The 17,188-nt window shown below is 35.7% G+C and overlaps 1 protein-coding gene across 3 annotated transcripts in view; it reads left to right on the forward strand.

Annotated features, from left to right (window-relative positions):
• Positions 1 to 17,188, forward strand: part of SENP7 (SUMO specific peptidase 7) — a 145,792-nt gene that overhangs the window by 35,566 nt on the left and 93,038 nt on the right. For all 3 annotated transcript variants that reach the window (XM_046003303.1, XM_046003304.1, XM_046003306.1), the window contains exon 4: positions 16,792 to 16,889. In XM_046003303.1, coding sequence (XP_045859259.1) covers positions 16,792 to 16,889 — 98 coding nt within the window. The remainder of the gene's footprint in view (positions 1 to 16,791; positions 16,890 to 17,188) is intronic.

Consider the following 17,188-nt stretch of genomic DNA (forward strand, 5'->3'; position numbering starts at 1 on the left):
ATGTTTTTATGTTACAGAAAAGAAAATTAGCCATTTATTCTAACTTGTTCTCTGAGGAAAGATTTGTCATTAATGGTAGTTGCTTTAACATTATTTAAAAATTTGACTATCATAATACATTTGTTTCTTATACAAGGCACAAAAAACAGAAATAATAAATGAGATAAGATGCCTTCTGCTGACATAAAAAGAAAAAAATTGCTTAAGATTAGAAAATTTGGGGGGCGCCTGGGTGGCTCAGTGGGTTAAAGCCTCTGCCTTCGGCTCAGGTCATGATCTCAGGGTCCTGGGATCGAGCCCCACATTGGGCTCTCTGCTCCTCAGGGAGCCTGCTTCCCTTCCTCTCTCTCTGCCTGCCTCTCTGCCCACTTGTGATCTCTCTCTGTCAAATAAATAAATGAAATCTTAAAAAAAAAAAGATTAGAAAATTTGGGGTGTATAGAAAGGTATAGGTGAAATAAATAAATACTCTTTCTCTGTTCCTTTTTCCTAATGGCAACCACCATTAATAGTTTTTTTTCATTTTTTGAAGAAAAAAATACATGTGCCTACATAAATAATAATTTATATATATATGTGTGTGTGTATGTATATATATATGTATATATACATATATATATATACACTTTAAAGATTTTATTTACTCATTTGACAGAGAGAGACACAGCGAGAGAGGGAACACAAGCAGCAGGAGTGGAAGAGGGAGAAGCAAGTTTTTCACCGAGCAGGGAGCCCAATGCGGGGGTCGATCCCAGAACCCTGGGATCATGACTTGAGTTGAAGGCAGATGCTAAATGACTGAACCACCCAGACACCCCTATATTATTTTTTAATTGTTATAGAAAAGAGATCATGAAATATTCTGTTCTGCGCTTTTGTTGTTTTCATTTAATAGATACTATTTTTTTTCTATTTTAGCATATTTATTTTTTATTTTTGAAGATTTATTTATTGGGTGCCTGGGTAGCTCAGTTGGTTAAGAGTCTGCCTTTGGCTCACACCATGATCCCAGAGTCTTGGGATTGACTCCTGGTTTGGGCTCTCTACTCAGAAGGGAGTCTTCTCCCCTATTCCTCTGCCCCTCCCCCCACTCATGCTCTCCCTTTCCCCTATTCTCTCTCTCAAATAAATAAATAAAATGTTAAAAAAAAGATTTATTTATTTATTTAAATTATCTCTTCACTCACAATGGGGATTAAATTCACAACCCTGAGATCAAGAATCGCATGCTCAGGACACTTGGGCGCCTCAGTTGGTTAAGCGTCTGCCTTTGGCTCAAGACATGATCCCAGGGTCCTGGGACTGAGTCCCAAATTGGGTTTTTTGCTCAGTGGGGAGCCTGTTTCTCCCTCTGCCTGCCACTCCCCATGCTGTGCTTTCTCTTTCTCTCTCAAATAAGTAAAATCTTTAAAAAAAAATCATAAAAAAAAATCACATGCTCTACTGATTGAGCCATCCAGTTTCCCTATCTTAACACATTTAGATCTTCTTTTATTTATTTTTGTTGACTTCGTAATACTCTAAAAATTACAATATATTGTGATTAAAAACTTTTTTTTAGTAAAAGTGACATACAGAACTACATTAGTTGCAGGTATACAACGTAGTGATTCAGCTTCTCTTTACGTTATGCTATGCTCACAAGTGTAGCTACTATCTGCCACCATACATAATTTACTTAGTGAACTGTTATCAGTTGATATCACTGGTATCAGAGAGAAAGAGTGTGAGCACGACTGGGGGGAGGGGCAGAAGGAGAAGCTGACTTCCCTGCTGAGCAGGGAGCGTGACTGCGGGGCTCAATTCCAGGACCCTGGGATCATGACCTGAGTGGAAGACAGACGCTTAGCCAACTGAGCCACCCAGGTACCCTAATATGTATAATTTTAAACACACACACACATAAACACTGTCTCTTGGAAGTAGACAGAGTCTTTATGTTGGGTTAGTTTTCTTAAGCAGTATCTCACTTAATGTGCTTTTCCTTTACCCTTGGGTCACTCATATCTTCCTTTAGGTTTTGGCAGATGTGGATTACTCGAGATCTCTTGAGGTATTAAGTCATTGTGTTCTAATCTTCTCTTTCTCCTTAACTCTGGATCAGCAGTCCCTTTCTTCTGAGAAGCTAACCATTTACTTTCTTCTTTAGCTCCCACTAACCCACTGAATAAAGCAGGGTCTCTTCAGAGACATATTTTTTTCCCCATGCCTGGTTTCCCACCCTAATTGGATGTCTTCTTAAAGATAGTGATACTTAAAGTTTTGGAAATCTGTATCCTGTTTAAAATTTAAAGCGGCAGATGAGTCAGCATTGCTATGCTCTCCTGTTTCTTTAGACTTCACAGTATTTGCTAAATATGCTTTATAGTTGGTAGAGTTTGAGGCTGTTCAAGCATCTTGCTTAATTTTTTCTCTTATGCAACTTTTTTTTTTTTAAGATTTATTTTTTTAAAGTGAGCTCTACACCCAATGTGGGACTTGAATTTACAACCCCAAGATTAAGAGTCCCATACTCTACTGACTGAGCCAGCCAGTCACTCCCCACACATCCTTTTTTAACGTTTGTAGTGGGTTTCTATGAATGACAAAGAGATAACTTTGTATAGTCTCTAGCAGAATTTTAACCCATTTATTTACTTATTTGTAGGTTTTATTGAGATATAATTACATGAAATAGGTTCCACAGGTCTTAGGTATGTAATTGGATGAACATTGATTAATGTGACATATGTAACCAGTCCTGCTCAAAAATGGTTCCTTAGAATATGAAAAATGATGTTTGCTGTCCCATTGTTTCCAAAGGAATAGAGCATTGTCACGAGCCTTGAAAGTTCCATTATCTCCCATTCCATTGTTATCTTTGCCTGCTGTCCTCACCCCGACTCCACTACTGTCAACCACTTTTCTGATTTCTATTTCTATAGGGTAGTTTTGCCTGTTCATACAATACTCTTTCGTGTTTTGCTTCTTTTGCTCAGTAAAATGTTGAAATCCATCACTGTTTTGCATCTATCAGTAGTTTGTTGCTTTTTATTACTAAGTAGTATTTCATTTTGTGACTATAACACAATTTGTTTATTTAATTCTTCTGTTGATGGACTTTTGGACTTAGTTTTAATTTGCATTTTCCTGATGACTAATGGTGTTAAGACATTTTCATATGTTGATTGGCTATCATATATCTTTTTTGTGAAGTGTGTGTTCAATTTTTTGCCCTTTTAAAATAAATTTTGAGAATTAATTTATATGCAGTTAAATTAATCCATTTTAATTCTTCTTTGAACTTTGACAAATGTATATGCTTTTGCAGCCACCACCATAATAAAAGGTGTGTGTGTGTGTGTGTGTGTGTGTGTGTGTGTTTTCTTAGTGTACAGTTCTGAGTTACGGGATCTGTATAGATTCATATAAGTATCATGACAATGAAGATCTTATGCTGTCCCATTACTCCAAAAAATCCCCTGGTGCTGTCTCCTTTGTAATTATACTCTATTCCCACTTTTAACCCTTGGTAATGTTGTTTTCTGTAGCTATACCTCTACATTTTCCAGAATGTCACATAAATGGAATCATAGAGTGTATAATGTTTTGAGAATGACTTTTTACTTAGCAAAATGCCATTGAAGTTCATTCATGTTTTTGTGTGTATCAGTAGTTTATTCCTCCCATTAAAGGACATATGGGTTGTTTCTAGATTTTGGGCATTAGGAATAAAACTCCTATAAATGTTTGCATATATTTTTTTTGTGAGCATAAATTTTAGTTTTTCTGGGTAAATATTTAGGACTGGGATTCCTGGGTCATATGATAAGTGTATATTAATTGCCAAACTGTTTTCCAGAGTGTTTGTATCATTTTGCGTTCTCACCAGCAATGTGTGGAGAGTTCTGGGTGCTCTGTATCTTTCTTAGCACTTGATATTGTCAGTTTGTTAATTTTTTTAGTTAATGGATTTTATTTTTAGAGTAATTTTAGGTTTACAGAAAAATTGAAGGGATAGTATCAGCAATACCCATATGCCCCTCAATTCCCCTTCCCCTATTACATCAATGTGGTATATTTGTTACAGTTGATAAGCCAATACTAGTAAGTTATTATTATTTCTTGGATATAATTGACCTATAACATTGTATTAGCTTTAGGTATACAACATGATAATTTGATATATGTATATATTGCAGAATGGTTAGCATAGTAAGCTTAGTTAATATCTACTAACGCATAGTAATAGCTTTCTTATATATTTTTTAAGATTTTATTTATTTATTTGACAGTGAGAGAGAGAAATCATAGGTAGGCAGAGAGGTAGGCAGAGAGAGAAGGGGAAGCAGGCTCCCTGCTGAGCAGAGAGCCCCATGTGGGGCTCGATCCCAGGACCCTGACATCATGACCTGGGCTGAAGGCAGAGGCTTGACCCACTGAGCCACCCAGGTGCCCCAGTAATAGTTTTATTATGATGAGACTTTTAACATCTCTTAGCAACTTTCAGGTAAATAATCAATATTGTTAAGTAAATCACCGTGCTGTATATTACATTCCTAGGACTTATTTGTCTTGTAACTTAATGTTTGTACTTTTTGACCCCTTTCACTCACTTTGCCCACTCTTCACCTCTGGCAACTACAAATTTGTCCTTTTTATGAGGTTTTTTTTTTTTTTTTCCCATAGATTCCTCCTGTGAGTGAACTCAAATACAACAGTATTTGTTTTTTGTTTTTTGTTTTTTTGTTTTTTTGTTTGACTTATTTCAGTTAAGCATTAGGCCCTCAGGGTCCATCCTAAGTTCAAGATTTTTGGTGGCATCTTTAAGCTTTTATATATATAATATCATGTCACCTGTGAATAGAGATAATTTTACTTCCTTTTGATTTGGTTGTCTTTTATTTATTTATTTTTTGCCTAATTGCAAATTTGGTTAGTATTCCGTTAAAGTGGGGAGAGTTGGAATCCTTGTCTTCTTCCTTATTTTAGAGGAAAAACTTTCAGCTTTTCACGTTTGAGTATGATAAGCACTGTGCACTATGATATATGACCTTTATTATATTTAGGTACATTCTATATATATTTACTTCATTGAGAGTTTTTATTAAAGAATGGATGTTGAATTTTGTCAGATGCTTTTTCTGCATCTGTTGAGATGATATGTTTTACTTTTATTTTGTTAATGGGGTGTATCACCTTTACTGATTGGTGGATGTTCAACCTTCCTTGCATCCCTGGAATAAATCCTATTTGATCACGGTGTATGATTCTTTTGTATGGTTGAATTGGATTTGCTAATATTTTATTGAGGAATTTTGTATCTATTTTCACAGGGATATTGGTCCATAATTTTCTTTTCTTTTAAAGATTTTATATATTTATTTGAGAGTGTGTGTGAAAGGCAGAGAGAGCATGAGTGGTAGGGAGGAGCAGTGGGAAAGGGAGAAGCAGACTCCCCACTGAGCAGGGAGCCAAGTGCAGTGCTCAATTCCAGTTAGGGTGCCAGTTGTAGGGTCCAAATCCTTTGTACCTTAGGCGAAGCTAGGAGTTGTCAGTTCTCTCCTGGTTGTGTTCCATTTTGCTGGGCTAGTGTTTATGGTTAGATTATTTCAGCTTCTCCTGCATGTTTCAATGCTTTTTCTCATTCCTGTGATATTTAGAGGAGTTGTTCAGCTAGTTTCTGGGTTTTTTCAGAAGGAGTTGTTCCATATGTAACTGTAGATTTGGTATGTCTGTGGGAGGAAGTGATTTCAGGCTCCTCGTACATTGTCATTAAATTTTTTTTTTTTTTAGATTTTATTTATTTATTTGAGTGGGAGAGAGAGAACAAGCAGGGGGAACAGCAGAGGGAGAGGGAGAAACAGACTCTCCACTGAGCAAGGAGCCCAATGTGGGGCTTGATCCCCAGACCCTGGGATCATGACCTGAGCAGAAGGCAGATGCTTACGCAGCTGAGCATCCCAGGTCCCTCTACAATGTCATTTTGAACTGGAACTATCCCTGGTAGATTATTGTTAGTTGAAGTCCATAGTTTACATTAGGGTTCACATTTTGTTTAGTATATTCTGTGTTGAGACAGTGTATAATGGCATGTATCTGCCATTACAATGTAATACAGAATAATTTCACTGTTAAAAAAATCTTTTGTACTCCACTGATCTTTTTAATAATGTTCAGTTTCACTTTTTCTGTAATGTCACATGGAATCATACAGCCTTTTTAGATTGTCTTCTTCCACTTTGCAATATGATTTTACCTTCATTAATGTCTTTTTCTGTGGCTTGATAGCTCGTTTCTTTAAAAAAAAGAATTTTGTGGGGGCACCTTGGTGACTCAGTCAGTTAAGCATCCAACTTGTTTTTGGCTTAGGTCATGATCTCAGGGTCCTAGATCAAACTCTGCATCAGCCTCCCCACTCAGCAGGGAGTCTGCTTCTTTTCTCCCTCTCCCTCTGCCTTTCTACCTACCCATGCATTCTCTCTCACAAAAATAAATAAGTTTTTTTAAAAAAAATTTTTTTTACAAGACTATTTCTTAGAGCTTTAGGTTTGCAGCAAATTGAGTGGAAAGTGCAGTTTCCATATGTCCCTTGCCTCCACACATGCGCAGCCTATCCCACTGTTCCTTGTTTTTATTGCTGAATAATATTCCATTCAGTGGATATAGCACAGTTTGTTTACCCATCACCTGTTGAAAGATATCCTGGTTTCTTCCAAGTTTTGGCGAATATGAATAAAGGCACAGTAAACATTTATGTGCAAGTTTTTGTATGGACATGTTTCTGAATTGTTTCACTAAATACCAAGGATTGCAGTTGTTGGATTGTATGTTAAGTTTGTATTTAGTTTTGTCAGGAATTGCTAAACTGTCTTCCAAAATGGTTGTACCATAATGCATTTCCACCTGCATCTAATGGGATTTTCTGATGCTCCACATTCTAGTTGACATTTGGTATTGTCAGTGTTTTGTGTTTTAGCCATCCTAATACATATATAGTGGTATCTTGTTTTAACTTGCAGTTTGTGATGACATATTTTCTTGAGTTTTTCATATGCATATTTGGCAGCTGTGTATCTTCTTTGGTGAGGTGTGCCTTCAGATCTTTGGCTCTTCTTTTTTTTTTTTTTCTTTAAAGATTTTATTCATTTATTAGAGAGACAGAGAGAGACCACATGTAGGCAGAGCAGCAGGCAGAGAGAGAGGGAGAAGCAGACTCCCCGCTGAGCGAGAAGCCCGATGTGGGACTTGATCCCAGGACCCCGAGATCATGACCCGAGCCGAAGGCAGTCGCCCAACCGACTGAGCCACCCAGTCGCCCCTTGATCTTTGGCTCTTCTTAAAATTGGATTATTCTCTTACTTTTGAGTTTTAGGAGTCCATTGTATATTTTGGATACCGGTCTTTTTATCAGATAAGTGTTTTGTAAATTTTTTTTTCTAGTTTTTGTATTATCTTTTCATTCCCTTAATGGACTTTCGCAAAACAGAAGTTTTAATTTCAATGAAGCCCAAATTGTCATTTTTTCCTTCTTGGATGGTTGTTTAGGTATTATATTTAAGAAGTAATTGCCTAACCCAGGGTCCACCTAGGTTTTCGCGGATGTTATCTTTTAGGAGTTTTATACTTTTGCATTTTAAATTTAGATCTGTTGGCCCATTTTGCATTAATTTTTGTGAAAGGTGTAAGACTTATGTCTCTATTTGTTTCTACATGGATATTAGCACCATTTGTTGAAAATACTAGCTTTTCTGTATTAAATTGCCATTGTTCCCATGTCATAGATCAGTTGATTTCATTATGTAGGTCTATTTCTTAGTGCTTTATTCTGTTCCATTGATCTATTTGTTTATAGTTTTGTAGCTTTATAATAAGTCTTGATGTTGGGACTGTAAGTTTCCTGCATTTGTTTTTCTTCAACATTGTATTGGCTATTCTGGGTCTTTGTCTTTCTGTTTAAAATTTAGAATCAGTTTGTCAATATCCACAAACTAACTTTCTGGGTTATTGATTTGTGTTGACTTTATAGATCACGCTGGGAAGGCAGCATTGGAATATTGAGTCTTCCTATCCAGGTACATGAAATGTCTATTTAGATTTTTAAAAAAAGATTTTATTTTATTTATTTGACACAGAGAGAGATCACAAGTAGGCAAAGAGGCAGACGGGGGTGGGGGGAAGCAGCTCCCCACTGAGCAGAGAGCCCGATGTGGGGCTCGATCCCAGGACCCTGAGACCATGACCTGAGCTGAAGGCAGAGGCTTAACTCTCTGAGCCACCCAGACACCCCTCTATTTAGATCTTTGATATCTTTAAATGCAGTTTTGTGTTTTTTGTTGTATAGATTTTATGTGTATTTTATTTGATTTGCACATGTATTTTACTTTTTTTGTGCTAATGTAGATAGTATTTTTTAAAGATTTTATTTATTTATTTGACAGAGAGAGAGACAGCAAGAGCAGGAACACAAGCAGAGGGAGTGGGAGAGGGAAAGCAGGCTTCCTGCTAGGCAGGGAGCCCGATGTGGGGCTCAATTCCAGGACTGTGGGATCATGACCTGAGGTGAAGGCAGACGCTCAACAACTGAGCCACCCAGGCATCCCGGTAGTATTGTTTTTTTGTTTTTTTTAAAAAAATAATTAATTAATTTTTTTCAGCGTAACAGTATTCATTGCTTTTGCACAACACCCAGTGCTCCATGCAATACGTGCCCTCCCTATTACCCGCCACCTGGTTCCCCCAACCTCCCACCCCCGCCCCGGTAGTATTGTTTTTAACTTCAGATTCCAATGTTAATTACTTTAAAAGAAGAAAGTAATTGACTTTTGTAAAAATATCTTGTTTCCTAGCACCATTGCTATAATGGCTTATTTGTTGAAGGAGTTGATTTTTTTTTAATTGATTCTTTGGGATTTTCTACATAGACAGTTATGTCACCTTAGATAAAGCTTTATTTTTTTCTCCCAATCTGTATTTTTATTTCCTTTACTTATCTTAAAGCATTATCTAGGACTTCCAGTATGAAGTTGAAGAGGAGTGTTGAAAAGATACATCCTTGCTTTGTTTTTGATGTGGAAGCATCTGGTTTCTCACCCTTAAGTGTATTTTCTATAGGTTTACTGTAGATATTCTTTATTAGATTGAGAACATTCCCCTCTATTGCTACTTTGCTGGAATTCTCTTTAAAAAAAAACCATAAATGGCTTTTAGAGTTTGTCATATGCTTTTTTCTGTATCTATTGATATGAACAATAGATTGGATTTTTCTTATTTAGCTTGTTGACATCAATGAATTTTCCAGTCCATTATCCAGCATTATGTATTTGAAATAAATCCTACTTGTTCATGATGTATAATTATATTTGTCCGTTGTTGGATTTGATACTTTAGAGATTTCTGCATCTATATTTCTAAGAGAGATTGTATAGTTTCACTATCTTATATTTTTCTGGTTTTGATGTTAAGATAATGCTGTCCTCATAGAACAACTTTGGAAATGTTCTTCTGCTTCTGTTTTCTGGAAGAAGTTGTTGAGAATTGGTGTAAGTGGTTTCTTTAAATGTTTGGTAGACTTAACTAGTGAGCCAGTCTGGGCCCAGTGCTTTCTGTTTTAGATGGTATTAAATATTGATTCAGTTTCTTTAATAGATCTGAGCCTATTCAGATTATGTAATTCTCATTGTATAAGTTTTGGTAGATTTTGTCTTCAAGGTATTGGCTCATTTCATCTGGGTTATCATATATGTGAGAGTAGAATTGTTTATAGCATTTCTTTATTATTTTTATATAGTGTGCATGGGATTAGTAGTGATTACCTCTCTTTCATTTCTCAGATTAGTAATTAGTGATTTTTTTTTCTTAGTTAACCTGTGTTGAGTTTTGTCAATTTTATTGGTTTTTTTAAGAAGCAACTTTTGGTTTTGATAGTTTTTCTCTATTGATTTCTTGTTTTCAATTTCATCAATTTCTGTTTTATTTTTCATTTATCTGCTACTTTGGAATTAATTTGCTCTTCGTTTTTTAGTTTCCAAAGCTAGAAGTTTAGCTTATTTATTTTAGAATTGTCTCTTTTTAAAATTTATTTTATTTTATTTTTTTAAGATTTTATTTATTTTTTTTTCTGTTTTTAATTTCCTTAAAGTTTTTTTATTAATTATTTTTATTAATATATAATGTATTATTTGCCCCAGGGGTACAGGTCTGTGAATTGTCATGCTTACACATCTCATAGCACACTCATCATATCACATACCTCCAACATTCATAATACAACCACCCTCTCCCTACCCCTGCGAGCAACCCTCAGTTTGTTTTGTGAGATTAAGAATCTCATGGTTTGTCTCCCTCCCGATCCCACCTTATTTCATTTTTTTTCCCTACCCCTCATAACCCCCCGCCCTGCTTCTCAAATTCCTCATATCAGAGAGATCATATGGTAATTGTCTTCTCTGATTGACTTATTTCACTCAATATAATACCCCCTAGTTCCATCCATGTCACTGCAAATGGCAAGATTTTGTTTCTTCTGATGGCTGCATAGTATTCCATTGTATATATATTACCACATCTTCTTTATCCATTCATCTGTTGATGGACATCTAGGTTCTTTCCAAAGTTTGGCTGTTGTGGACACTGTTGCTATAAACATTGGGGTGCACATGCCCCTTTGGATCACTACATTTGTATCTTTAGGGTAAATACCCAGTAGTGTGATTGCTGGGTTGTAGGGTAGCTCTATGTTCAACTTTTTGAGGAACCTTCATACTGTTTTCCAGAGTGGCTGTACCAGCTTGCATTCCCACCATAAGATTTTATTTTATTCTTTGAGAGAGAGCAAGAGAGGGTGCATACGAGGGGGGGCAGGGCAGAGGGAGAAGCAGACTCCCCATTGAGTAGCGGGCCCAATGTGGGACTTGACCCCAGGACCCTGGGATCATGACCTGAGCTGAAGGTAGACTGAGCCACCCAGGCTCCCCAAATTATCTCCTCTTTTAAAATAGATATATCCAATGCAATAAATTCCCCTCTTAGTGTACAAGCTTGAGAAGAATGTATATTCTCTTAATTTTTTTACTTTGGAAACCAAGTGCCTAACATGTAGTAGGCACTCAGTATAATTTACTGAGTCAATTTTTAAATTAAATTAAATTTTTTGTGTGTGTGTTCCAAAATTCATTGTTTATGCTCTACAAGTATTCATAAATGTTAATTGGATACAGTTGATTGATGGTGTTGTTCAGTTTAACTCAGTCCTTACTATTTTCTGCTTTCTGCCTGCTGGAACTGTTTCTGATGGAGTGGTATTGAAGTCTTCAGTTGTAATTGTTGATTCTTTTATTTGTCTCTGTATTTTTATCAATTTTTGCCTTATGTATTTTGGTGCTCTATTGTTGAGCACATAGATGTTAAAGATTGTTATGTCTTCTTGGAGAATTGACCCCTTTTATCATTATGTAGTATTTCTTTTTATCCCTATATCCTTCTAAATTGATAATTTTTCTTTTTCTGGAGTTTGTTGAGTCTGAAATCAGTATAACTATTCTATCTTTCTTTTCATCTGTGTTAGAATGGTGTATCTGTATCCCTTGACTTTTCATATTGTGTTCGGTGTATAGTGGCTCTTTTTTTTCCTTTTTTTTGGATTCATCTTTGAATATTAAATCACCTTTCTGCCCTAGAATAAACCCTAACCGCCTGGATTGTGTTATTCTTTTCATGTATTAATTGTTTTGATCTGCTAATTTTTTTGTTGAGTATTTTTGTCTATGTTTATTGGAGATGTTGGTTTTTAGTTTTTTGGCTTCTGGTATTGCCATTATATGGATTCATTATCAATGCAATACTTAAATTATAGGATGAATGGGGAATTGTTCACTTCTAGTTAATGGAATAGAGAGTATGGCATTCATTTTCTTACTTAAATGTCTGATTTGCTAGGGAAACTCTCAGGGCCTTTAGAGGCCAGGAGTTAATGGAAGGGAGGGTGGCAAGCTGTGTTTATAAAATGGTAGCAGAAAGGATATGTGTGACCTAGCTGTTCTATATCTTGACTTTGGTTGTGGTTGCACAGATGTGCACATATGATAAAATAGCACTGAACTAAAAATGCACTCATACACAAATGTTTGCATATAAAACAGGTAAAATCTTAATAAAGTCATAAATTGTCTCATTATTAATTTCCTGGTTATATATTTTCCTGTAGTCGTGTAAGTTGTTTGGGGAAAACACTGGGGAAAAGTGGTTGAAGAGTATACAGGATTCTCCAGATCATCCCCCATAATTCATCCAGTGGCTCAATAGATACTGGTTAGCAAATAACTTCAGCTTATTTTTTTTATAAGTGTTTTCATTGTTGGCATTACATGTTGCTTACTTTGGAAACTGGATGAAGAATCAATAGAGTTGAAATTTTAATATAAAGTTAAATCCAGACCAATAATCTCAATTGGTTGGAAAGTCATCATACATTTTTATTATAATAAGCTGTGACAGGGGTAGGTAGTTGTGAACAAAGTCAGCATTTTCCTCAAGATACAACTTTGGTCCCTTTTTAGTATCTAAGGAAGCACTCAGTTGAGATTGTGAATCCCACACCACTTAGAATGCATGTGGAGTTGATTTTGTCTAAGAAAAATTTTAGTAGTTATTGTGGGCCATTTTATTTTCATTAGCTTAATATTTTATTTTGGTGTCCTTGTTAGAATGAGAGGGTTAAGTTTGTGTTACTGAATGCTTTGATCCTGTGTGTGAACAAAGTTTTTTTTTTTTCCTTCTAAAAGACTTTTTTATATTTAAAATAAAATTATTCATGCTATCTTAACTTTCCTATTTGTGGTCAGGTACCTTTCAGATTATGATGGAAATAAATTCCCATTCAAAATCAGTTTGTAGGAGAATTCTTTGTTATCTGATTTTTATTTTTCAGAGATTGCATATAATAGGTTCATAGACTGAAAGAAAAACAAATCATAACTGTGAAAAATACAAATTATTAACCCAGCCTACAATTCTTAACTAATTTTTTAAAAAGAGAAAATGTGTAAATATTTTAATGTGATATTAACTATAAGAAACAAATGATCAAAGTCTAAGTGAATTTTATTTTCATTTGCTAACATCTCTGGATATACTTCAGGTTACCCTTGGATATGGTAGGATTCAAGAATTTAGAGTTAATGACAGTTTAATAAATCTCCCTCCTATTAAAGTTATCTCTAGTTTGCCTCCATGAGTTCTTCTTATTTTTGTAATAGTTTAAAACTCTCATTCTTTTTTGCCCCCTCTTTGGTGGGAATAATATTTTTGTTGTTTTCTCGGTACAGAATCTGAGGCTCTGTAAAGACTGTAAAGACTCTGAAAGACTAGTACTTTCATCATTTTGTATAAAAAGGCAACCTGATTGTGGTATGATGAGTGGGATACAAACAATTCAATAACATAAAATGTGAAGGTTGCATTTAAAAAAAAAAGATTTTATTTATTTATTTGACAGACAGAGATCACACGTAGGCAGAGAGGCAGGCAGAGGGGGGTGGGGAAGCAAGCTCCCTGCCGAGCAGAGAGCCTGATTTGGGGCTCTATCCCAGGACCCTGGGTTCATGACCTGAGCCAAAGGCAGAGGCTTTAACCCACTGAGCCACCCAGGCGCCCTATGAAGGTTGCATTTACTCTGAGATTAGTGAGCCACTTACAGGGAAGTACTTGGCCAGTAGTTCTGAGAGTTCAACCCTTACGCCAAATCATTCCTAGTGCTGGTTGCAGGTGGATGTAAACAGATAATATTATTATTATGAGAATTGTGAGAAGTGTGGGTATTAAGGAGGGTATGTATTGCATGGAGCACTGGGTGTGGTGCATAAACAATGAATCTTGGAACACTGAAATAAAATTAAAAAAAAAGTGTTGTCGGTAATAGAGATATGCAAAGCTTATAATGGTTTGTAGAAGAGATTGATTTACTTTGCTAGAGGTGAGGAAGGTTTCTTGGTGATACTAGAATTGGGGCTTACTGGACAAAGAGAGCTAGGGAGGGTAAAGCATATTCTAGTAAGGAAACATGTCCAAGGATGAAACTGCATAGGACTTTCAGGGAACTACGGATAGTTTAGTATTGTCAGAATACAAGATGCATGGGAAGGCCGAAGTGAGAAATGAAAACACAATTATTATTATTATCTTCCTTCTTTAGGTAGTCAGAAGCACGTAAGAATTTAAGCAGAAGAGTGACATCAGATTTGAATTTTTGAAAGATTTAACTTTCATGATGGAGCAGATGCTAGATTATAGGTTAAGAGACCATTGGCAGGGAATCCCATTAGGATAACATTTTAAGAGTCCTGTTCAGAAATAAAAAGAGGCAGAACTAAGACAGTGATAGTGAAAATCGAGAGAAGAGTAGTTTTAATCTTGTTATATTGATAGATTTACATTTTGTAGTGAAATGAGAGTGACAAATGTGTTTAAGTTGATATCATGATGGGGGCATTTCTGAGAATTTGTCTAATTTAGAATTAAAGCATTGGGAGGAACATAGGCTTTTATGGCAGACAGACTTGGGTTCATTGGTCAAAAACTTCACTTTCCTTTGATAAAATGTGTTTTATACCATGGAGGACATGGTGATAATGAGATAACATAATTTCTAGAGAATTAAAAAGGGTGTTTATCAAGGGCTGTCATGTTCAAGACAGTGTTTTGTTTTTCATTACTTAATTTTTTTTATCTTTTAAAAATTTATTTTAAATTGTGGCAAAATACACGCAACATAAAATTTATCATTTTTAAGGGTACAATTCACTGGCATGAACTACATTCACATTGTTGTGCAACCATTACCACCATCTATCTCCAGAACTCTTTATATCTTGCAAACGTGAAACACTACCTATTAAACAATACTCCATTTCCCTCCTACCAGCCCCAGGCAACCACCATTTTACTTTCTAGCTGTATGAATTTGACTATTTTAGGTATTTCATATAACTTGAATCACATAGTATCTGTCTTTTTGTTACTGACTTATTTTCACATCGTATTAATGTCATTGTTTTGGGAAAAAACGAGTTTTCCTCCTTTGTTTCTCATTTACTCTCACACTACTATCATATTTACAATGCTTTTGACACCAGATATGTGTGGGTTTTCCCCTACCAAGCAATGCTCTGTGACACCAGCTGAGTATTCTATAATTTAATTCAGTTATGACACTACTTGAAAATAGTGTCAGACCCCACAAGTTAAGGGCTTGGTCCCATAAGAATGCTTCCATCCTACTTCAGATGCAGCCAGAAGTCCAGCTGTCACCTGTGCTCGTGGTGGAGTGGCTATAAATCAGAGGTTCTCCCAGCTACCCCATCAGGTTCGATTACTTTATGCTAGAGCTTCTGGGAGAACTCAGGAAAATACTTATATTTATCAATTTATTAAAGAATATGGTAAAGGATACCATTGAACAGCTAGATGAAGAGATAACATGAATAGAGATATGAAATAGAGAAAGAAAAGAGATAGATGAAGAGATAGATGAGGTCTGGGAGGGTCTCCAGTGCAGAAGCTTCTGTCCTTGTGCAGTTCACGGGTGTGGTATGTGGATGTGTTCACCAACCTGAAATTACTCTGAACCCCATACTGTTGGGATTTTTATGGAAGCTTCCTCATGTGGAGGACTTAGTAAGTCTGTTTTCAGCTCTTTCCCCCTCTCTAGAGAATGGAGGGTGGGGCTAAAAATTCCAAATTTCTAATTATGGCTTAATCTTTCTGGTGACCAACCCTCATCCAGGAGCCTTCCAGGAGGCCACCCAGAATAACCTCATTAGTACAAAAGACACTCCTATCACCCGAGAAATTAGAAGGGTTTCAGGAGGCCTATGTTAGGAATGGGGATCAAGGATCAAATATTGTAACAAAAGATCCTCCTATCAATCCAGGAAATTGTAAGGGTCTTAGGAGCTCTGTGCCAGGAAATGGGGGCAGAGACCAATATATATATTTTTTGTTCTCCGACAGTCATCAAGGGTCATCCATGTTGTGGCGTGTGTCAAAGCTAACTTTTTAAGACTGAATAAAAAAAAGACTGAACAATATTTCATTGTATCCATTTTTTTTTTTAACTGATGGGATACTTGAATCACTTATACCTTTTAACTTGTGTGAATAGTGCTGCTATAAGCACAGGTGTACAAATCTCTTTAAAGAAAACAGTGTTTTAAACTTAATACATATGTAGTCATCTTCTGTCCTTGTGAGATAGCTACTATTATGTCCATTTTAATGATAAGGAAACTAATGGAGAGAAGGAAACTAATGTAGAGAAGATAAATAATTTACTTGTCTAGATTCATATTCTTTTGTATTAAATAATTTTAACTTTTGGGTCTAGTCAGATTAAATCTAAACCCTCTTAGTAAGATATGTGACTCCTAAAATTTTCCGTTTAGCAATTCATAGGGTACCAGTTGTAATCCCTTCCAGTTGTTATAAATGCAACTTCAAAATTACAGACCCCATTTAACTTGGTATATAATAATTTTTATTTCCTTTAGTCTTACAAAATTGTATGATTATGTAAGCTTTGGAGCCTCAAAATGTTGCATTTCCTAACTAAACTTACCTTGACATTTTAAAATATCTTCTATTTTTTTGGTGGACTTATATTTCTGTACTAGCAAAAGAGCTTTTGTAGATTGCACTTTTTTTCTTTTGTGCCCTATTTGGCTGTTTATCTTGAATTTCTAAATAAAAACAAATTTAAATGCCTTGTAATTGTTATATTGTCATACTTAGTATTAAATTCCCTTTTTCCTCCCCCAGTGGAAAAGAAGCCTAAGAAATAAGGTCCTATCTCTAGACCATAAAAGTAGAAAAGGTGTCCGTGGACGTCCTGTCACTTCTAAAACATCACCAGAAAGGTAAGATAATGTGTGTATGACATAAGATGGGCTTATACTGTGTATAAATAGTGTGACCATGGGTGATTCATCTAACCTCTTTGGGTCTCAGTTACCATTCTTTTGAAATACAAAGACTGAATTCAAGATTCAATTCTGTTTCTCTTCAAGCTTGGACTTTCTGTGATTCTGTGTCATTTTAACTCCTTGTTTTTGTGCATTTGGAACATCTTGATAAACTTTAGCTGATAATAATGCTTGATTCATCATTTGTGGTCTGCAGTAAGAAGGATGCTCAACTTAGCAATTCTGGGACTAGT

The sequence above is a fragment of the Meles meles genome, chromosome 4, assembly GCF_922984935.1.
Source record: "Meles meles chromosome 4, mMelMel3.1 paternal haplotype, whole genome shotgun sequence".
Classification (NCBI taxonomy): Eukaryota; Metazoa; Chordata; class Mammalia; order Carnivora; family Mustelidae; genus Meles; species Meles meles.